This window comes from Theobroma umbraticum, unplaced genomic scaffold (assembly GCF_002168275.2).
Source record: "Theobroma umbraticum cultivar Fairchild unplaced genomic scaffold, ASM216827v3 scaffold_130.0, whole genome shotgun sequence".
Classification (NCBI taxonomy): Eukaryota; Viridiplantae; Streptophyta; class Magnoliopsida; order Malvales; family Malvaceae; genus Theobroma; species Theobroma umbraticum.
Genome location: NW_018397264.1, coordinates 3356366 through 3379863, shown reverse-complemented (window position 1 = coordinate 3379863; position 23498 = coordinate 3356366). Strand labels below are relative to the sequence as shown.

The 23498-nt window shown below is 34.8% G+C and overlaps 3 protein-coding genes across 7 annotated transcripts; 1 reads left to right on the top strand and 2 right to left on the bottom strand.

Moving 5' to 3' along the window:
• Positions 1-1592: 1592 nt before the first annotated feature.
• On the bottom strand, positions 1593-3741 carry LOC110421309 (cytochrome P450 CYP749A22-like). The gene is made up of 5 exons (XM_021434879.1): positions 3413-3741; positions 3096-3319; positions 2699-2931; positions 2201-2579; positions 1593-2090 (listed from the first exon to the last, which is right to left on the bottom strand). The coding sequence occupies exons 1-5, from the start codon at positions 3693-3695 to the stop codon at positions 1650-1652; spliced, it is 1560 nt and encodes a 519-aa protein (XP_021290554.1). The 5' UTR covers positions 3696-3741; the 3' UTR covers positions 1593-1649.
• Positions 3742-9191: 5450 nt separating this feature from the next.
• Positions 9192-14901, top strand: LOC110421851 (HMG (high mobility group) box protein with ARID/BRIGHT DNA-binding domain-containing protein). 5 transcript variants are annotated; one of them, XM_021435548.1, is made up of 7 exons: positions 9192-9306; positions 10727-10934; positions 12104-12182; positions 12912-13074; positions 13156-13275; positions 13553-13956; positions 14076-14901. In XM_021435548.1, exons 2-7 carry the CDS (start codon positions 10765-10767, stop codon positions 14547-14549), a joined length of 1410 nt encoding a protein of 469 aa, XP_021291223.1. In that variant the 5' UTR covers positions 9192-9306; positions 10727-10764; the 3' UTR covers positions 14550-14901. The 5 variants fall into 5 exon arrangements, with proteins under 5 accessions (XP_021291223.1, XP_021291225.1, XP_021291222.1 ...); XM_021435550.2 differs by lacking the exon at positions 9192-9306 and adding an exon at positions 9325-9639 and having other exon boundaries at positions 13556-13956; XM_021435547.2 differs by lacking the exon at positions 9192-9306 and adding an exon at positions 9325-9639.
• Positions 14902-17784: 2883 nt separating this feature from the next.
• On the bottom strand, positions 17785-19468 carry LOC110421857 (Integrase-type DNA-binding superfamily protein). Its single transcript, XM_021435558.2, has one exon. The coding sequence runs from the start codon at positions 18797-18799 to the stop codon at positions 17987-17989; it is 813 nt and encodes a 270-aa protein (XP_021291233.2). The 5' UTR covers positions 18800-19468; the 3' UTR covers positions 17785-17986.
• Between the last annotated feature and the right edge of the window lie 4030 nt (positions 19469-23498).

The window sequence follows — 23498 nt, the reverse complement described above, 5'->3', positions numbered from 1 at the left end:
GTTTGCTTCCGCACTAAACTTTTGCATGAAGATGAAAATGGACGATACTAAAGTCTTGTATTCGACTCTCTTTATCGAATATTCTTTATTTGTAGTTGATGTTGCTATGATTAGGAAATATTACAAGAAAGTGGCGCTCTTAGTCTACTTGGATAAGAATGATTTAGTCATAATTGAGGGTGCTTTCAAGATTGTCCGTTAGACTTGGGCGACACTCTTATCTGTTCATAACAAAAAAAGAAGAAAAGTATGACGAAGATGAAGTTCTTTAGTTTGGATTAGATTAATCATTACATGTACTCAATTTTTTATGAATAATATATAATTAATTCTGATTTTATTTTATCTTTAGATTCAATTTGGGTTTGATTTTTGGGATCAGTCCAATTTCATAATTAATCACAATTATGATTAGCCACCATCATGCTAAGTAAAGTGAAGTAAATTATTGAAGAGTATTCTAATTTGGGTTTCTTAATCATTGAAAATTTAGGTATGTTATCTTTAAGCTTATAGATTACTTTGTTGGTTAATTTTGTTCAAAGAAATTGCATATATACATGTAAAGTTGAACATAAATAAAATACCCAACCCTTGTGTTAGTATGTTTAGTCAGCTTTTTTTTTATTATTTTGTAATTGAATTTTGTGGTTCAAGAAATTAGTGTATTAAGGGACTATGCGTTTTACTTGCTTTAGTGTTTGTATCGGTGTCATGGTTACTCAATTTTAGTAACAAAGTTGGATTTTGTTTGCTTTTGGTAATCAAATTTGTGGGTTTGTATGTAATTTAAAAAGTTTTTAGATAATGGTGTGGTTTCTGATATGGAACCGGATTGGAATGATTTGGGACTGATTTGAAGTTTCTGATGCATTATCTGATAACATATTTAATGGATTATTGATGAAATGGTGCATATGTAAGTTTGGGATGGAGAGAAGTGAATTTTTTCTTTGAATGGTGGTGAAGAATGCTCTGTAATGAATCTCTGATTGGTGTGCTAATTTTATTATGATGTACTTCATCCCATTTACTCTTTGGAGAATGGCTTCAGAGCCTATGTAATTATTACAATGTCTAATTCTATTATGTATTCATGCAGTTTAATTCTAAAGTAGTGAGTGTATGTCCTTCGTGGAGTTTAATGCTTTCTTGTTTTTATGATAATATTGTGAGTGGTTAATGAGCATTATACATTACCTTCGATTTGTTTCATCGAAGTTAGCTATGAAAGACAAACAGGTCATCTTTTGGAGTAAGTAAAAGTAAATAAAGCTTCAAGGGCTTGGCTTAATAGTCCGTCACCAGTTAATTGATCAAAACTTTTGAACCTCCTGGCTTCCCTTCCATCTCCTATGAAAGCCTGGGATTGTCCCCTTGCTGGAACATGCAGCAAGTTGCAATGCACTATTTCTTGCAGTAGGGACTGGTTGAAGTATAATCCTTGGTTCCTCTTGGCTTAAGTTGATGGATTCAATAACCAAAAAGAAAAAGCAAGTAATATTGTCCTGATTAAAGCAATCAGAAGAACACAATCTTGTTTCTTTGTTGCCAACACAGTAAATTGATCAATATTACTAGATACCGTTTCTCACTTTGAAGTGATTACATGTTTTAACATCTTAAGGATAAAGATTACAGCAGCATTCTTAAGCATCACAGTGCAGTGACTGAAGTATTACTTGAATTCCATGTTGAGGCCGAAGGGTAAGATTAATTACTGGTGAGTGGACATATGCAGGGGAGAGGGCAATGGAGTAGCGTTGGAGAATCATCGAGAGAGCAGTCTTTGTTTCTGTGGTCGCAAAGCTCATACCAACACAAGATCGAGGTCCCAACCCAAAGGGAATAAACGCAGCTGCATTGTATTTGGTAGCTTTGGCAATCCCTTCGGCAAATCTCTCCGGTTTAAAAAGACGCACATCATCTCCCCATAATTGAGGGTCATGGTGAAGTGCCATGTTTGGGATCATAAACTCTATACCAGCAGGGAGGACTAGCTTTCCCAATTGAACTTCTCTTCCAACTTTTCTTACCAGGCCATTTACAGGAGCGTACAATCTTAGAGTTTCGTACATGATCATGGTGATCTGTTTGCAGAATAGGAATTTAATATATTCAATTAGAACTCAGAATTTAAATTACTAAATGCTCAGCAGTGTACGCTATTGAAATGATTAGAGATTTGCAGTTTGCTTACTATTTTTAGCTTGGCAAGGCCTTCAGAATGTGGATTTTGGTTGCCAAATATCTCAATCACCTCTCTTCTTGCTTTCTCTTGCCAATCTCTATGGACTGCTAAAAGCAAGACAGTCCATGCAAGCAAGGAATTAGTAGTTTCCTGTCCAGCAAAGTAGAATGTTTTGCACTCATCTACCAAATCTTCAACCGAAAGCCTGTTTTTGTCGTCCAAATCATGATAGGAAGTTATAAGCAATCCCAGAAAATCACTACCGAAGCTGTCAGCTTCTCCACTCACTACTTTGTCTTCTCTTTTCTTAACAATCTCCATCACAGAATCATGTATTCCTTTTTCAAGTTTCTCTGACTCTATATCGTCATCAGTTTTCCAGAACTTACTGCAAAAGCAAACCAATGTAAGCCATATATTGGGAGAATACATAAAACAAAAATTCTTATTCATTTTCTTTGAAAATCAAGGAAAAACTTGGGATTAGTTAAGCCTAGAGGAACATACTTGATGCCAGGGATCCTGGCCTTAAATAAACTTCTGTTCACAATTATTGAGAGCTCCATCAGCATGTCGAAAATCTTCTTCCCTTCCAAGTAACTGCTACCAAAAGCTGTTCTCGATATCACTTCTGAAGTCAGCAATCTAAATTCCTGAAACACTTCGATCTCTTTGCCTTCCTGACCTTTCCACTGCTCTAGCATTCTTTCAACGCTAGCAATTACTGCTGGAATCATGTTCTGCCAAAACCATCCTCCAATTTGTAAGCAAACAACATAAGATTGCCAAAATTTGACACCTATCTCTTATTCATAGATAATTATTCTATGCTTAATCACAACTAATTCATAAATCACAGCTGCTAATAATCTATAGTCAAGTTGTTTTAGTTTCGAAGTTTTACTTTTAAGCTCTCCCCATGAAAAACATAATTGGCTAACTTCCTCTGCTTCGCCCATTTTTCACCTTCGGTTGTCACAAGCCCGTCCCCCAGTAGCCTGCTAACGTAGATTGGTGGCTTCGGTTTTGGAAAAGCTTTTTCACTATTTTTCAGAACCTCTTTGACTAGCTCTGGTTCGGTAATCGCCACTTGAGCTTGAATACCGTCCCAATAAAGATAATTCTTCCCTAATCAAAGTTTAAAAAAGGGTCAATCTTTTTATGGAACTGGAAGTTAGAAATCATATAGTGAAAAAAAAAACAGGCATCTTGTTGTCTCACCGTAGATATTGATCCAGGAGTAAACATGAGGTAGCACTTTGGGAAATATATCATGTGTCAAGGCCATATGTTTGCTTAATGCTTCCTTTCTGAAATGGTTAACTTCCTTATTGTTTCCGTGGATGAATCGGTAAGGAGGTCCTTTAATTCCCCGTGAACTCAGTAAATGCTGTATACGGAGCGGCACCCACCAATACTGGTAGAGGACCTTGACTAGAGATATGAGGAGGTACAGGCAGAAAGAACCTGCGAGAAGGATTACAAGCTTTTCTATGACATCCATTTTCTTCTCTTAACAATGAATTCAGATGTTCCTATATTCTCCTACGTTTGATATGGAGGACTGGATTTGGATTATGATTTCCTCAGTAGCTGGGGGAGTTGGGTTGTTTTTAACATGACAATTGGACGTGATTTCTGACTTATTTAAATAAGAGTATTTTGAAAATGATTGCGAAGTTTTCTTTTAAATTTGAAAAAAGATGCGTACCCATTATTCCTTTCATTCTGTCGCTGTAAGTCCCTGGATCCTGAGCTTGTTTTACATTCTTGGATTTTAGCTTGATATAAATGAGTTGGTCTCCTCTTTTCTTTCTGTTGTTTGAAGCAAAGCAGATCGGAGCTATAGTTTTATTAGACGCTTCAATATTATTAGGAAGTACATATGTCAGGACAAATTAATATAAGCCAAAACTACATTGATTGATCCGTGTTTAAATGAATATGAATCACCTTCATAGGATACTCCTTGACCTTGTGTCATTTGCCAAAGGGAACCAAACAGAAAGAAATGACAGTGTTGAATGGCCGATATCTTTGTCCAAATCTGCAGCCGGCCAGCTGCATATTGTCTTGAAGCTGAGATTCAGTTCATGATGATTGTCTGGCGGGCCACTCGAAGAAATTTCGAGGCCTTATTACTATCTAATTCTATACAAAATTGACCTACAACGTCTGCATTTAGATACTGCAGAAACCTTTCTGCTTGGAATTTATGCTGAGAGATCGAAATGCTGTCAATAGGTTGCCTGGATTTGCATATTAAATGCAGCTTAGGTTGTTCATATTGGCTATCTGTGGAATAATCAAATGTTTTCATCACCCTGATGTTAGCAGATTCATGCAATTCACCCTGATTGCTACAGTAATTTAGAATTTCAGAAGGGTAAGATTGTCGACTAGGAACAATCAAAAGCAGGGGTATGATCACAACGTAGGGCAGTAGTATATGTTTGTAATATCACCTGTCCCTTTGGGGAGGGCTTTGTTCTAATATCACTCGTTGGCCTTGTAACTATAGCTTTGCATATTGTCAATCATTTGACCACTCCATTGTTAATTTTTCGGGACAATAATGACCAAATATGCAGTCACTACAGTAGTTTACATACATTAATTTGTATTCCAATTGTCTATTTAATTGCATAGCATTTTTAATGAAGCTTTAAATAAGAAAGATATCTTCTAACTACTAGGAAAGAGGAACACTAGTTAAGCATTTATGTTACTTCCAACGTCAACGCTGTCTTTGGGACATTCACTATGAACCAGGAGTGGCAATTCAAGACCGAAACTCAAACAGACTTACTGTTGCAAGTGAGAAATATGTTCAGTCCAAAAGCTTAGGGATAAGAGACATGTACTCAAGTCAAGAGACATCAACTCAACTGCATTGCTTCCCTCAGTTCCAAATAATGTGTAAATGGCTTAAAGGTACAAATCATAAGAAGTGTTGCAAAAGTAATTACCAGCCTTGACCCCACGGGCAGATAAGCGGTCATCTACATGCTTCCACACCAGCAGCTCCATCAATTGCATGCTATAATGGTTGCATCCAAATTGTAATGGCAGGTGCCACCAAATTGTGGGCCATTTTTATCTGAGTTTGAGGAAGATCCATGGAGTTGCACAAAAGTACACAATGATGGTCAAAATGGGCTCCATGTGATTCTGATTAATTGGGCCCCAAAAACCTTTATTACCCTCAAAACTATCCCCAGTAGTCATTCCAAAAAGAATGTTTGCGACCAACTTGGGATCTTTTCATCATTGTGGGAAAAAGTACAGAAAACCGGAAACTTTCAAGATTGCCTAACTTTTTATGATTGGAAGGTCAAATAGGAATTGTTCATTTTGTATGATTTGAATGATTAAAAGCTTTTTGGTAATTCCTCATTGACCTTTTTTTGATTCTCTACTTTTATTATCCTACATGCTTGCAAATTTGTATATGGAGTTTTTTGTATATGAATGTAACCATATGTACAAGATAATAGTATTACTCGAGTATTTAATTCATTGGTTGTTGCATTCTAAATAGTAGAATTCGAATTCCTTCTCCCTCAATTATTAAAAAAAAAAATATATGTATAAAATAATAGTATCTTTATTTTGATTAAGAAATAAACTATGCTTTCACTTTTATCATTTCCAAATCTAATTAAAAATTATAGATATATAAATCAAATTTATAACGAAGTTATAATTTTTGTTATAATAAATTTTAATTGAAATTATTATATTATTATTGTTTTTAGGCAATGAATGTGAATAAATTTTTAAATTGAAACTATATATATCTCCTATTAGATTAAATACTCAATACCTTATCATCTAAAATATTGAAAGTGTGATGGGAAGTGTCAATTGCCACTTTCTCAAGAGGATTATAAATTTTCCCAATGTTTGTTTTTGTCTCCCCTAACTCTCAAGAGACAACACATTTTGGCACCTCTGAGCAAGGTCGGGTTGTGGAGGAATTGGCACCAAAACTGATTGTCCACTTCCATTGTATTGAGAGCAAATTCTAACTTCTATTAATATATTCAAACTCGTGAAGGATTATTATGTTTCTTTTTTCATTAAAAGGGTTAAAGATCACCAAACTTTTTAAGAGAGATTATAACCCTGCTATATCTTTTGAAACATTTGATGTTGTTGGTTTTCTTTTTCCCACTCAATACAATATAACACTAAATCTGGTTTACAACAGTGGAATTAAAACAATGAATCTGTATTTAGCAAATTAATCTACATTTTGCTGTACATACTTTAATTTATTATGGAGAGGCTTTTATGAAAAAAATGGATGTCTCATTCATTAGAAATAAAAAAGAAAGAGAACAGAATGGATGTTTCAGTTGCAGAAACTGGTTGAATGCTTAAGCAACATAGCAAATTGGTTGTGGTTTTGGACCACCAGGTTAATTCAATGAGGTAAGGTTTCTTTTGAAGCCAGGAAGCCAGGTTAATTCATTGGGCATAAGAGAGCAAGGTTGTGTCAGCCCTGTTAGCAGGGCCAATAATCTTACTGGCTTTCTCTGCAGCACTTGAATTTTTGGTTTTTATGGTTTTTTCTCTGTAATTCTGCCTAGGATGTGGACTGCTCAGAGTATAAGGCCTCAAATAAGTCTCCAGCTGGGCCAATGGCCAATTCAGTGGCTCAGCTCTTTCTGGGGTATAAACATATGAAATGTAGCCATTGATGTCTTCAATGGACCAGCAGAGGTTTTCAATTCATTACATCTCAAGTTTCCTACCCTCTAAAAAGGAAAACCTCAAGTTCTAATTCATAATACATTTTGCATAATTTTTTTTTTCATTTTTATAAATTGATTTGGCTTTATTTTTTTTTTGTTAATTATTTTTTTAATATTGGTTTTGACAGAAGTTTCTATTTATAACTTTGATAGCATATCTTTTTTGGAATGAAGAAAGGGGATTGATCCATCCAACATTTTAAGCAAAAAAATACATATGTTTATTATTAAATCAAATGTTTAAGAGTTTATATATTTGGATAAGAGATTGGCAACCAATAACCAAGTCAAATCCCTTCATTTCCAAATAATATATGTATATATATATATATATATATTCAAGAGCCAATATTAATTAGTTTATCTTGTTAATAATTAAATAAAACAAAGGGGCATATAGCAAACAATAAGATTTGGCTCACTTGGTCAAGTACTATGAATAAGTTGAGGAGTTATTATCACAAATTTATTATCCAAATCCTTCATCCTAAAGTGTGGGGGTAAGCTTTAATAGTTTCTATCACTTTAGAAAATTAAATATATAGAGAAATGACTAGAATTTGAAACAATCAAATAGGCTAAATCAAAGTTTGTTATTTATGGTTTATCCTAATTTGAAAATCAGATATATTCATCCTTAATCTTGAATAGCCAAAAACTAGAGAAAATAAAAGATTAATGAAAAACAACTGTCAAATGTTTGATAAACAATGCAAAAAAACAATAACATTAATCTTTTTGTAAGAAATGTTATCATATAAAACTTTCTTTTTTTTTTTTGGAAAGATATCATATAAAACTTTCTTATCATGTTAATTATAAATCCAAAAAATAAAAAATGACAAGTAAACTTAATTCCCTTTTAAGTTTGAAACCAAATTTATTGCAATTCTATAAATATATATATATATATATATATTGCAAGTAACATAAAATTTATTGTTCTTTATTTGAGTTTATCTTTGAAATTTATGCATCTTTCTAATAAAATAAAATGAGAAGGCTAAGGAGCCTATCTTATAATTGAAGCCAGAAATGTGGCACCACCAGCTTCTTATCATATATGTAGCTTATGACTTGGTAAATAAAGAAATGAAATTTGTATGGGTCGTCCTCAAAGTCAATTCAATAACATTAATTCCCAACAAATTGGGAAATATAAGATGAGTAGATGACCACTCAAGTTCACATTCATCTTTTGTTGCTATTTTCCCAAAAGCCTAGGGAAATTAGGTGCTGAATTAAGTCAATAAGACAAGTGTTTACTCTATTGCCACATATCCCCTAATAATATGTTATGGACCTAACCTCATCACCACTTAACTTAAAAAGGATCTCACGTCTTAAAATTTTCATACTGAATTTCTTCACTTTAAAAATAGATATATATATATATATATATATATATATATATATATATAAAGAGAAAGATAATCTGTATTTTATATAGTCTTAGATAAATGTGGCTATGGTTAACCTAGAAGGCTATGCCTCTCAACCACCACAAAGATTGGCTTAAATTGCAACAAAATACCTTACACACACACAAATCATAAATGCTGAGACAAAGACAGAGACATTTTGGAAGTAAAAAAAAAAAAAATCAAATCAAAATGAGAAGTCCTAAAAAGGAGATAGGTTGGTGGTGGGTAATTAATTAGAAAAGAGTATTTAAAGCTTCTAAATTAAGGAAGTTATTAAAAGGCTTTGCATATATAGAGAGAGAGACAGAGAGAGAACGAGAAGGACTTATTCTAAAAGCTAAAAAGTGGGTTTTAATATTTAATACCTCTATTAAATACTAAAGAGCTGCTGTTACGGCACCCATATAGGCATTTCTCTCCTCCCCCTCCCCGCTTCAACCCTTTGTTTTTTTGTTTTAATTTTTTTTAAAGGATTTAATTTGTGAAGATTTGCCGTTTCAAACGGGAAAGTCAACAGGACACGTTTTGATTAAACTTCCATTATTTAGTATCTTTCTTTTAATAAAATTAATTATTTTTTCATTTATTTAACAACTTATAATACTTATAGTGAAAACCCAAAACTACCCCTACGGAGTATGACTCAAGTGGGGGGCAAAATGAAGGTGTGCTTTGTCTTCTGACATGAGGGGTGGGGGATAGGGTTTTTTTTTTTTTCTTCTTTCACGATTATCACCACCATTCAAAAGGGAAAAAAAAATTATCAAAATAAATAGTTATTGCAATTTTTGGAAAAAAAGGCATAATTGAGGAAAAGATAATTATAATTTACCCTTGTTTTTGGGATATGATAGAGGGTTATAGTCTTAAGCTTCTTCCTTAAATGTCATTTCATTTTTGCATGCTCCATTTCTTTGTCTCTCATTCCTAGGTAAGTTTCTTTTTTTAATTATATTCTTATTTTTTTTTAAACTCTGTTATCTGTTTGTTATTTCTTCATCTGGGATTTCTCTATTCTCTATTCTCTATTCTTTTATTTAAGTTAAAACATTAATATTAATAAACAGTATAAAAATGTAAGCAGACATCAGTTAAAAAAAACCAAACACGAAGAAGAAATACATAAAGTAACGAAACAGTGTTTGCATTTTGCATTTTTAATACTATCTTTCTCCTCCATGGCAGTAAGGAAGAACAAACAAAGTTCTTTTTCTCCGATTTGAAAAATTCAAGGTTAATGCTTTAATGGGTTTTTTAAGCAAAGGTGAGATTTTGCTTTTTCGGAGTTTTCAAGCCATTTCTTTTCTCCTCCTCGTTCTGATTGATGTGGAAGGGGCACCATAGTATTTTTAGTACCCCACAAAAACCCCACAATGGGTATCTTGCAAAAGTTTAATTTTTTGGCCTGAAACAGTGTCAGATGAAAGAGAAAAAAGAAGAGGAGTTGGTTGTAGGGGACAATGATCAAGAGATGCATGCATATATATATATATATATATATATATACACATACATTTGTTAAGTAACCATTAGATATCAGCGTATCTTTAGAATGTCAGGGGCAAAGGTTATAGCCTAATATAGGCCTGTAAACTCTGGTGTTCTGATAAGAAAAAGAGAGAAAGAAACAGACTTTTTATTGGTTCTGTGGGTCTTTATTGCTGGGATGGTCTAAAAGGGCGTCTTCTTTTTAGCCTGTAGAGTGTATGGAAAAAAGGCCTGGAACTTTTGGTGATGGGTTATTTCTTTACTGTGCTGTTCATTCAATCCTTGGTACTCTGAAAGGAAATTCATGGCTGTGACAGCTATGCTGTACCTTTTGCTTTTCTTGGACTTTGAATACCTCCCTTGTTACTGGGAGTTATTACATCAACTGAGGTTGTTGATGTTCTCATCAAGGTTCTGCTGCTGCCTGCTGGTGCTATTCGTTTTATTTTTTATTTTTTATTTTTTCCTTGTATGTTTCAGGTCTGATATTGATATTGATATGGCTTGGTGAATTATTTAATTAGTTTTATTTATTAGTACTTTGTTACTGTTATTAATTGATGTTGCTTGTTTACTTCTCTTTCAATATATTCCCTTTCTTTTACCTTTTCTTTTTAGATTGTCTGTTTCTCTTCAATCCTTGGCTTTTCCTATCTTCTTGTTCTGCATGGTAGGTTTTCTGCACCTTGGTGGGGTTTTTTACTCTGACTTCGTTTCTTGCTTTTCTGCATGTTGTGAGTTCAACTGCACAGTGTTGTTTGTTTTTGGATTTTTAGCTCTTTCTGATTTCTATGTTACTCCTTTCTTCACTCGCAAGTAGTAAAAGCAGACAGCTAATGGTGGATTTGTTGGTGGTTGAACAGTGAAGTATTGGTCAAGGGTGTAATATTGATAAGTGGCTATGGCATCAACGTCTTTTGCCAAGCAGAGTCTACTGGCCATGAAGGAACCAGCGTCTAACTATAGTCCATATCCCCCGCCTCTTGCAAGATATGAAGATGTTGCAGCTAGTCCAAAGCTTTTCATGTCTACTTTGGAGAAGCTACATGCTACCATGGGAACTAAGTTCATGTAAGGTTTCTTATTTGATCTTTCTTGATGCTTTTGGTTTCCTAAGTCTTGGGTTTGACTTGGAAACATTTACCAAATAGCATTTCTCTGTCCATATATGTCAGCATAAATGTCTAATATTCACGACCGAGGCTACTATCCAGATTCCAGTTGCATTTTTTCCCTGTTATTTGCAGTATTACGTTTACACAATGGTCTTATTTTCATATTCTTGATTGAGTTACTATCTTGGGGTGTTAGGATTGAGACTTGTATTTATTATATTTTAAGTTTATAATTGTAGCATAGGCTAGCAGTTTATTGTTATGATATATACTTCTGGTTGGAGCTTGTCTGCCCTACCTGGGAACCGTGATAAGGAAAAATGTGGCATGTTCCATAACTGATTATGCTTGCTGTTGTAAGGTCTTATGTTATTGTTCACGAAGTTCTTAGGTGGTTTGATTAATAATTGTCGCAAATAAAAAAGGTTTTCTTGAGCACATGCATATCCTACATATTATTTAGCAGTCATCCTTTCTGAGCAGCTTCTTTAGAAGCTTGAGTTCTGATAAATCCTTCTATTTTGATGGTCCTGAGTTTTGGTCAAGTTCATGGCGATCAAAAGTAAGCAGGACATTGTTGATATAGAACCACTGATAATTTCATATTATGATTTTAATTTTATTATGTTTATGTGCTGATTTAAAAACTATGGTAGGTTTAGCAGCACATGCTTTGGTTTTGTCTGTAGAAAACAGGGTAATACTTACTATATTCTTTGAATTGCAGTTTTAATTTTCTCCTGTTTGTCAATCATGTGCAAAATTGTAGGACACTTAATTCTTCCAGCCTTTCTGATACTGCATTTGGTTTTGTCTGGTTAACGGAAAAGTGTTTGATGAAATTGATCATAAAAGTGGAGAAAAAATTACATCCATCTGCGCATACTCACCATGTACAGTTCTTTCTTTTTTTGGCTGAATACATATCCTAGTGGAGTATGCTTATTGGTAGTTTTAGGTTAGATGTCTATCTCTGTGATTCAACACTGGCATGAACAAAGCCAAAATATGCTTGTGCCTTTGACATATAGCTGGCGTAATTACCCTTTTTGACCATATGTTTTGTAATTGTACTTGTCAACTTAAATTTGGATAATTACTTTTGTCTCCTGTACTCTGGTTCAGGATTCCAATCATAGGAGGAAAGGAGTTAGATTTGCACAGACTTTTCGTGGAGGTAACATCTCGTGGTGGTATTGAGAAGGTAAGGTGAAACTACAGACACCTAATTGTTCAAGTTTCTTCCCTGCAAGTAGTGTCCTTTGGAATCCTCACATGGTTAATGAATTCCATATGTGTTCAATGTGGTCATGCTGTTACTCATGTATCCGTTGATACTTTTCTTTGTAAACTAAATAGCAAAATTATAGAGCTATATATTAATATCTCCTGATTTTTGTATGTCCTCAAATGTCAAATTGAGGGCCGTAAAAATGGCCAGTCTAAGTGCAATCTTCCTTGAGAAATACCCTGGATAGCAGTAGGGACTAGGAACTAGAAAATTTATCTCTGGAGGAGGAGGTGAGTTTGAAGGCCATCTGGTGGCAGAGCATCTATCCTTGATGTGATAAATTTATTGAAGCATGTTTCCGTTGAAAATAGAACGTTTGTCATTTGGTACACTACTATTTTTAAGTCCAGTCCATTCCTTATGAATGTTCAGTCTGATGCTGAGCTAAGATGGTTGTAGTCTTGTTTAGAAATCATTTGTTAATACTATCAATTTTCTCTTTCCTTTCCACTGTGGAGAAATCAGCTTAGTAGGAAATGTGCTTGATTGTGTTCTCCAGAACTTTTTTCATGAGTGTTTGAACATGTACAGTACAAACTAGGTGAAGCTAATGATTGCATTTAATAGTTATTTTGCTCACTTTGACTTGGGATGAGCTATGTATACTAATGGTCATTAATCGTCATCAAATGGAGCTTGCAGATTATAAGCGAACGGAGATGGAAGGAAGTGACTGCTATTTTCAACTTTCCCTCCACTGCTACAAATGCATCTTTTGTGCTGCGCAAATATTATGTTTCTCTGCTTTATCATTATGAACAAATCTACTTTTTTAAAGCCCGTGGTTGGATTCCTGTTTCTTCTGGTATGCAAATGAGAACTCAACTCTTCTTGAATAAAAGTCAGTGTTCTGCTCTTAATATCATCTGATGATTCATTTGTGCAGATCGTTTTCAAAACCCATCCATTACTTATAATCCTACTCAAGGGACAGTGCGGCCGTCGATAGAAATTCATGCAGCTGCTGTTCATCAACCAAGAGTAAATATTGCTGAGTTGCCTGCAGGTGCCTTTAAAGTTTTCTATGCCGAATGACAGTTTTTATTTTTTCTCTTGTAAAGTTGGTGGCCATTTCCCTTCCTCTCCCCTCTTCTCTTTTGGCCTGTAAACCTTCTTCAATTTCTTCTTGATTTTATGGTTGACCAAATATAAAGGAAATAATTTATATATTTCTCACATAATTTTGATTCCATTTAAAAATCTCTAGCTTAACTGGGTTAACCTTTTTATCAGTGAAGTTTCATGATTTGGTCTATTTTAGTAATGTGTTTTAGTTGATGCAGCAGCAAGGCCAGCATCAACAGCAGGCTCTCCTGTGATTGGGGTCATTGATGGGAAATTTGAGAGTGGCTATCTTGTTACTGTCACCATTGGCTCAGAGAAGCTAAAAGGTGTCCTTTATCAGGCTCCACAGGGTGCAGCACCCCAAATTCCACAGCAATATGGCATATTTGCGAGCAAGAGTGATAATGCTTATACTTCATTGGGTGTGCAACGCCGGAGGCGCCGGAAGAAATCTGAGATAAAAAGGAGGGATCCTGCTCATCCTAAGCCTAATAGAAGTGGATATAATTTCTTTTTCGCTGAGCAGCATGCAAGACTGAAACCACTACATCCTGGAAAGGACAGGGAAATAAGTAGAATGATTGGTGAATTGTGGAACAAGTTAAACGAGACAGAAAAAGTGGTAAGAGCCATATCATATTCTGTAATTCATGAATTGAACATGTCTTTCAACATTGTAATCTCTTTTGTGATCTGCTTATTAACTTCTAACTACTTGTATGGACTTTTGTGATTGTTCAGGTTTACCAGGAGAAAGCTCTCAAAGATAAAGAAAGATATAGAATTGAGATGGAGGATTACAGGGAAAGATTAAGGACAGGTCAAGTTATCAGTGATGCAGTGCCTCTACAGCAACGACTTCCGGAACCAGATGTAGATATGGCAGAAGCAGATATGAAGCTTGAAGAAACTGAAGGTGGTGATTCTCCTCAAACTCCAGAAAATGATAGCAGCTCTGGTGAAAGTGATTTTGAAGATGATAAAACTGCAGCTAAGGATTTAGACATGGAAGAATCTCCAGTTGTGGGAGTGGTTGGTGAATCTATGAATGTAGATGTGGAGGTTACAGCTGAGCTGGTGAATGAGCTGCCGCCTAAGGTGGAAGAGAATGTTGGAAATAATAAGGTTGAGAAGTTCCGTATTGAGAGTGAAGAGAATTTGGGAAATACTTTGTCAGAGACAAAGAAAGAACCGATGCCAAGTGAGGAACACTAGAATTTGCTAGGGTTAGGTTTGCCATCCTTGTGCTCATTGTGGCTTGCCTGAGGATAGATGCATTAGAAATGGTTATTAACTTTCTTTATTGTTTACATTTACCCTTCATAGATGTTCTTTTTTTTGTTTGTAAAAATTTAGTCTTACTGTAAGCAGAAGGTTTTTTTTCCTTAGATGAGGGCAGGATATCTGGCTGGCTTGGGAAAGTTTTGTGGGGAGAAAATTTTGGCTCCAATTATATAATTGACTTTCTAAGTAACATCCCAATCCCTGCCAAAAGTTTAACTGAGCATATTGGGCTGTGAGAGGGCTCATCTGTAATCAACAACAAAGTATAGAAATGCATCAGGAAATATTTTCAACTTATGCACAGTAATTAGATATCTGCAGTTTCCTGTTTTCAGGCATGCTTAGTTGCAATGTGAATTTTCAGGTCCATCTTTTGTTTCTTTTCGAATTGTCCAAGCCATTATATGTTCAAGATGTATAACTAGATGCATGTGCAAGTGTTGGGAAGGTTTGACACAGGAACAACCAATCTTTTTGTATGTATGGGAAAGATCAAACTCATAAACTATGTTATCATGAGCTGTTTGATACATGCTTAACATGGATACATCAAGATAACAAATGCAGGGTGCCATAAGTAATGGAGGATAGAAGTGACAATTGTCAGGAAATTTTCATGTCACCATTAATGGATTTAATATTTACTGATTAAGATTTGAAAATTTTGATGAAGCAGCAGATTTCATATATTAATAATGTATATATTTATGTTAAAGTAAGTCTTGTAAGCATAACAAATGTGTGATCAATTTTAAAAGATTATTATTTGTAGCTTTACAACCCTATATTTCTTTTTTTTTTAAATAATGATTCGATCATAGTTGAGGGTACTTTTACGATCATCTATCAAACTTGTGTGACTCTCACAAAAAAAAAAAAAAAGTTGTTTAGTTTGGATTAAATTCATGTTTATATGTTCTCAAATTTTTTATGAATAATATATAATTAATTTTGGTTTTATTTTATCTTTAGACTCAATTTGGATTTGATTTTTGGGGTCAATCCAATTTCATAATTAATCACAATTATGATTAGCTACCATCATGCAAAGTAAAGTGAAGCAAATTATTGAAGAATGATTTGATGTTGGTTTTTTAGTCATGGAAGATTTGGGTATGTTTTCTTTAAGCTGTTAGATTTTTTTTTGGTTAATTTTGTTTAGAGAAATTGCATATATACATGTAAAATTGAATATAAATAAAATATTCAACTCTTGTGTTAGTATATTTTATCAGTCTTTTTTTTAATTTTTTTATTTTGTAATTGAATTCTGTGGTTCAAGAGATTATATTGAGTTCTGTGATTTAAGAGATTATTGTATTAAGTAACTATGTGGTTTACTTGCTTTAGTGTTTGCATCGATGTCATGGTTTCTCAATTTTAGTAACAAAGTTAGATTTTGTTTGTTTTCAGTAAACAAATTTGTGGGTTTGTATGTAATTCAAAAAGTTTTTAGATAATGCTGAGGTTTCTGATATGGAACAGGATTGGGATGATTTGGGACAGATTTGAGGTTTATGATGCATTATCTGATAGCATGTTTAATAGGGTACTGATGAAGTTTGGGGTGGAGAGAAGTGATTTTTTCTTTATATGGTGGTGAAGAATGCTCTGTGATGAAGCTCTGATTAGTGTGCTAATTTTATTATGATGCACTGTTTCCCATTTAATCTTTGGAGAATGGCTTCAAGTCCATGTAATTTGTTGTAACGTTTGTAGGCGTGTAGATACATTCTCACTGAACCTCCCTGGTTGCAGTGTTTGACTGAATTTTCTGAACCTCCTTGGCTGCAGTGTTATCATCATATAGCATTGGTCTTTTGTTTTTTTATGGTAGGTTGGTATATATACAGATGAAGATTTGTAGAAGCAAGGAGGCAAAGGTTTCTTTGTGACACACACTGACATAACTCTTGGTAAACACAGGAGATGCATTAAATTTTAATATAATTTTTTTTCAAAGCAGCATTTACATCTGATAGGTAACATATTTTTCTCCATTTTACCATGTCAAGAGAAGCAGACAAATAGTTCTATGCATTTATGATCTACAGCTTATTGGCATGGCTAGAAATGTGTTTTCCTTCCACTTTCGGGATTGAATTGGTTCAGTCTGTCCTGCTGTGTTAGCCAGATATTTCAGTATCGTTCCCTCGACCACTTTCTTTCACCAAGCACCGCAAATGACAACTTCTCCTACTAGGTGCTGCATTTTCTAGTTTGATATTGCAAGATCCTTCACTCTATAACCCCTCTTCACGACTTATACATTGTCGCTATAAAGCAAATCAAGCTGCTGCTAAAATTTTAAGTTTGATAATCATAATAATGAATTAATTTGAACCATTGTTCCTTACCTGACTCTATAGTTTAATGAGACCAACAGTCTGCAGTAGAACATATACAAGTGTTTATCAAAGAAAATCTACTCTTCCGCAGTAGTTTATTAAAATCATTGCTTAGAAATGCTGAAGCTGAGCTTCTAGTGCCATCCTTTAATGATTTTTATGGTATTAAGGTTTGGGCTTGCCTGTTAGGCCAATAAGGAGTAGGCACGTTCTAGCTTAGTTGGGAAGAAATGGATTTTGAGAAGGTACAACTAAGTCCATCAATTATTATTATTATTATTATTAAAATTGAAAGAAAGAAAATTTAAATCTTACTCATTAAACAGGAACATCATACACCAATTAATAAATTAAATGTTTCAATGCAATCCATCAATTATTATTCCTCTCATTAAATCATTATATCCTTACCTTTCATCAAAATAATAGTTAAATAACAAACCTTATATTAAAATGGTAACAAGAACTAAATCAAGTTTTCGTTAAGTTCTGATAAAATAAAATAAAAAGAAATTCAATTAGCAGCCTTTTTTAAAAAGATTTCCAAACTTTATCAAAAAAGGAAAGATGCCAAAAGCATTTAGGTTAATTGTTCCTATGTTGTTAATCAAATGCGGAAAGTAGAATCGCAGCGGGCCCAGGAATGGGGTGAGGATTGGGCCCATGGTAGCTGACGAACATTCTATCTTTCATGGGCATTCTGTCATTTGCAGAGGGCCCATTTAACCCGTTTCCATACAACAAAAGGCCTCTATTTCCACAACATAAAAGTAGTAAAATCTTTTAATAGCATAAACAAAAAAACTCAGAATCAGAAGGAAACCAGAAAGAAGAAAGCAAGCAGGAAATGAACCAAAATAGTTGGCCTGTTCTGTTCCATAAGGAAGTTTGGATTAACTATGTGACTATGTGCTAGTAAAAGCTGATACAAATATACCAGGTTCAAGATGAAATAAAATAAGACTGCAAAATATGAGTCACAGTTTTTTCATTCAAATGTATGAAAATAAAGGGAGTATGTCATGAATCTGAGACCAAAAGAGCATCCCAGATCATATCCATGTCCAAGGAAGGCATTCTACTTAACTGTACAGCATCCACATCTGAGGGTGGCATCTCCTGACTTTTCTTGTTACTCTCATTCACTTCAGACCCTGCCTTGCTCTCCACCTCAAATTGCCACTCTCTTTTTGCAGTATTCTGGTTTAAATCTTTGACTTTTTCCTCTGTCGGTGATGGATCATTGGACTTTTTGTTAGCAGATAAGCCTTGTGATATTGCTTGCAACTTGGCTTCAAGAAGTGCGGCTGTGTTCCCATTCAAAGAATTGGCCTTGAGTTGATGCTTAAGATCTGGAAAATTCAAATGTGCATATTCTCCACGCAACATGTACGCCGCTGTATCATATGCCATAGCAGCTTCTTCTGCAGTGTCGAAAGTCCCTAACCAAACCCTTGTTCTATTTCTTGGTAGCCTTATCTCTGCAACCCACTTTCCCCAATGCCTTTGCCTTACCCCTCTGAACTGCTTTCCAGTTGATGAGGCTGATGACATAGAAGAACCCTTTTGGTGCTGATTCTGCAATCTCCTTCCAGTGTGCTTCATAGGCTGAGTCTTGGTAGTGCTAAGCCAATAGTCACTAAAACCTTTGGATGGATAATTTGTCAAACTCTGGTTGATTCTAAGCCATTCATTGCCCAGTTGAGAGTGAATCTGGCCAAGTTGAGGCGTGTGGAACGTAGGGTCTTGAGACAAGGTCGATGTAGGTTCACTCTTTTTGCCAGTGGAATCAATGGCTCGTGTGGATGGGTCTAACATGGTCGGTTCCGGCATAAACAAAGTTAAATTTGGGAACTTTGATGTGGTTGATAAAGAAGATGGAGAAGGCGGTTCGGAAACTTGAGCTTGGTGTACTTCTGGCAAGGACTCCAAAAAGTTCACTGGAATAAAACCGTCCCTAATATCAGAAACAGAATCTCCAGGCGGGTGGACAGAACTAAATCCTGGAACAAATAAACTTGAATGGGTTCATTCACAACATCCTGTCTGATAAATCCAGGATTGTTTTTCAACAAATTGGCACCAGGAGCCTCCTCTGCTGAAGAACTGGAATTGGAACTTGAAAGCAGCCTATCAAGCGATGGTGATGATGATGATGATAACTTACTTCCGCTGCCACTCCATTTTCGTGACAAGCAGTACCAGATAAAGCACCCCACATGATTGGATCATTGAAAAATTTTGGACCTGTTGCCATGCCATAAATATAAGATGGCCACTCCTTGTTCATGAAGGTTTCCGTTTTAGGAAATTGGTTTTCCATACTCATAATTTCCGCCGAAAACAGAACAAAAGTGAGAAGGAGATAGAGAAATGATGCAAATGAAAGTTGTATGCTTTATATATGAAGGTTTCTGCTGAAGCCTTACTAAAATAATATTTATGGGAAATTACTTTATGCTTATAAAAGATAAGTCATTGTCTGAGTCAGATCAGCTTGTTCAAAAAGAATAAGGCCACCACCTTCCAATTTCCCTACGCATTCGTGCTAGCCATTCTCGATGTCTATAGACAAACCAATCAAAAACTTACAGATCAGGCTTTCTTGGCTTACCTGTCATCTAGGGTTCTTAGGATGGTGTATATTCTCCCATGACAATGACTACAAGAACCTCAAGAAACCTTTACTTCCATAGCATAATTATTTAGTGCTCCTTTTAATCAATGACCATGTGATTTTCTCAAACACTCACATGACTTATTCATCCCCTGTTACTTTCGAATTTTAATTTTAAAATGAAGGGTAGACCTTACAATGAGACAATATTTAATTGTTGTTATAGTTATTAGGGCAGAAAAAATTGCAGTCTAACATCTTTACATGTAAATGTGTATGATATGCTAAATTGCATAGTTTTCGTCTACATGGATGGATTGAGTTAGGTCAACCTAATTCATAATTGGTTCTCAGGTTCTGTATTATAGGTAATCAGGAGAGAAATCCATACTTGTGTCATTACCAGACCTTTATTATCAATATTATCATCAACATAATAATAAACTTTAATTGAACAGGACTTGCTCCAAAATTAAATTAATTATGTTTTTCAATGAGGAAATCATGGCTGCTTTTTATAGATCCAATCCATTAAATTAAATAAAAGGCCAACCCATTAACAGAAGTATATCTTATTTGGCTTTTCTTGAAGCATCATCACCTGTCTTTTGAGATGAGTTTGGAGCTACTTAAGAACCTCATCAACCCCAAGCATGAGTGTGCAAGAGGGAAGGGCAATCTACGGGCCATTCTCCCTACCCCTCCAAGTTTGGGCCCCTAATGATTAGAAACCCCATTTGGGTGGTGAATTTTGCAGTCATCTTTAAGCTGCCTCTTTGAGTCAATGCCACTTGGGGTAGCCATTTCCAGGGAGGAACAATACCATGATGGAAAGAGAGAGATTCCCAAGAGTTACTTTAATTCACTTTTTGGCAGATTTGATTAAACTATTTTCTGACCAAGTTCTTCCGCTGGTGCAGTTGGTTTTCTCAATGTTTATTTAATAGTGCCAGCACATGCACTAGGCCTAAGCAAAACATAAGTTATTCCTGTCTAATAGTTGATTAGTAGGAAGCAGCATGAACCCATGTTTCTTAATGTTGCTTTTTCTTTTTCTCTTTTTTTTTCTCCTTGTCAAGCCAAGGTTTCTTTATTCCTTCCAGTGTTTCAGGTCTCAAAACAAGAAAGTAAAATAGAATAAAAACTCATCCCTGCACACATCACTATTGCTTTAGTTTTGAAAATGAAAAAAAAAAAAAAAAGGAAAATCAGGGTCTTGGCATGTGAAACTGACTTGCTCAAGCAGTGGATGACAAATCAGGCGCGGTGTTAAGTACCAAATCATGATGTGCTTATGACATTCCTTGTTTCTAACCTCTCCAGTCTCTTCCAAACCTGTTCCTGTTTCCCAACCTGGAAGATAAGGATCTTGAGGCCTGATAGATGATAAAGATTTTGCCTTGTTGGGCAGCTTGTTCTTCACTTAATTATTATCTAATGCAACTGATGGCTCAGTGTTTGTCTCCCTCCTTTTTGTTGTGTCTGTGAATGTTGTCAATTAATATACTTAGTAAATCAAGTAGCTCATCTGTAGTTATTCCTTCTTTATGTGGAAAACAAATAAGAAAGCATTTATAGTGGAAATAGCAGAGGATGATTTCAGCTAAGACAAAGACTCAAAGAGTAAACTGTTTGCTTTGATGTTCCTTTTCTTATCTAGCTAGATGGTTTGGTCTCAACTGGAACTTAAATTTTGTGAACGATATATAGAAGTTTTCAAAATTAAGATCATCACTCGTAAGAGTTCCCTGTCATAGACGTATAGATAAGTATAATAACTTGCAGGAATTGCCAACTCAAACAGCAAAATTTTTTATTTAAAGTTGAAGACTAAAGAGACATGAGAGAGCCCAAAAGAATACAATAATTCAACTCTATATGTACAACTGGGTGTGCGTTGCATAAGCAACAGATCTAGTCCTTTTTTAATTTTTTTATAATAATGTTGTGAATATTCTTCACCTGTGGTCTGATGCATGAGAGAGAGAGAGAGAGAGAGAGAGAGAGACTTTTGTCCTTTGTAAACAGTTTCTGGGATGTTGGCTTCTCAACCTTCACAACTACCCTCAAAGCCTTTTGGTTAAAGTTTGATGACATTACCAATAAACTATTGCTCTTTTGAGGGCTTCAGCTGACCATAAAACACAAAGTAACATCTTCATTTGTCTGGTGCAACTACTCCTAGTATTTTGACTAAATAACTTCCCTTTTGCTTTCAACAACTCAGGTTTTGTTATTACCGTTTTCTTTCCTCTAAAATCCTTGCCTTGTAATCCTGTTAAAACAGCCCACAGATAAAATGATATTCCTAACATGATCCACACAAACTTTTGATAAGAAAAACACAATAATTAGTACAAAAAAGGTGAAAACAACAGCATCAAAATGGAATCCTTCTTGTACAAATGATTCTCTCTTTTGTTATACACCACTTACTCTGTCTCTTTTTCTCTCCATCTCAAATAACACCTTGTCTAGGTAGGCAGAGAATATATCTTTAAGGAAGAATCTCTCCATATGCCTATCTATAAAAACTTATATATGATCATCCCCCTTCATCATATCATTATCATCATTCACGTTACCATCCATTGCCTCTGTAATGCTCTTTACTGCTGAAGATTAAGCCATCAAGGTAATGGCTCCGACCCTGTTTTTTACGTGGACAAGTCATATTTAACAATGTAAGCAAAAAGCCTTCTGGATAGATCATTTAAAATGCGTATAATAGCCAATCGCTTTTGCCAATGTCCATATACATCAAGATTTGACACATATACGTAGACAGCCAGCAAATCCCTGAAGAAGATACAATAGAGAACCTTATCCTGTGCTTTGGAAAACAAAGGTGTACTTACCTATCTCCTCCCTCATGGTAACCATCATGACTTCCACCAACACAAGTAACTTATGTAGGATTGAATTGCACTTTTCATGCTTATTTTAGCAATCCATGATTATCAGTGTCGTTACACTTCTCATCATCATTTTGATTAGTTTAATGATGGCTGTAACAGACAAACGTTAATGGGGGCCGACAATGGAATCTAAGACACTAATTGGATGGATGAAAGGAACTGATTAAAAACTGCGAGCGGCAGACCAATTAGACCTTTCCATGTGTCGAAATGTTTGTGGTGCTGGAATGGTGACCACAAATTAATTTTATTCTATTTTTAATATGGGATTAATTGACATTGAAGAATAGACATGCTATGTATTTGATTAACTGTATAATTACAAACGAATAAATCAAAAACAAAATCAATGCATTAGTGTATATATATATACTTATATTTGGAAAAAATTCAATGTAAAGTTGAATCAAATTTTACATACAATGAATCTAAATATGGAACTTAGAGATACCAAGACGTTCTACTAACCATGTACAAAGTCTCGTTGGCAGAATAGAAATGTTTATGGGCACACATGAAATGGATCAATATTAGCTGTGAGGTTTAGTACTTTGTATGAACTCTAGCTGTTTTTATGTAGGCATATTCATTCCCCTTTGGCATATATATAAAAAAAATCCTAGGATAAGTTTGTTTACTCCAACCCTGTCGCTTCCAATGACAAAAAGTTTCCTTACAATAAATACCATATACATTACGCAATACAATAAGCAAACCCCAACAACTCCATCAAAGGGGAGAAGTGTTTAATCAACTTTGTTTATGTCTTTGACTTGTTCTTCTCCTATTTTATTTATTTATTTTCGTCTGGGGTGCAATTGTTTTTTAGGGTTAGCTAGGAGGTTGTTACATGGCAAAACAAACTGTTTGCGAAGATTTTATTAAAAAAGGAAAAAAAAAAAAAAAACCTCTATTCTCCAACTTACTGTTTATATATATATATATATATTTAAAAGGGCTGAGAAAGAAACAAAAGAGAGGGAAAAGGGCAAGGGAG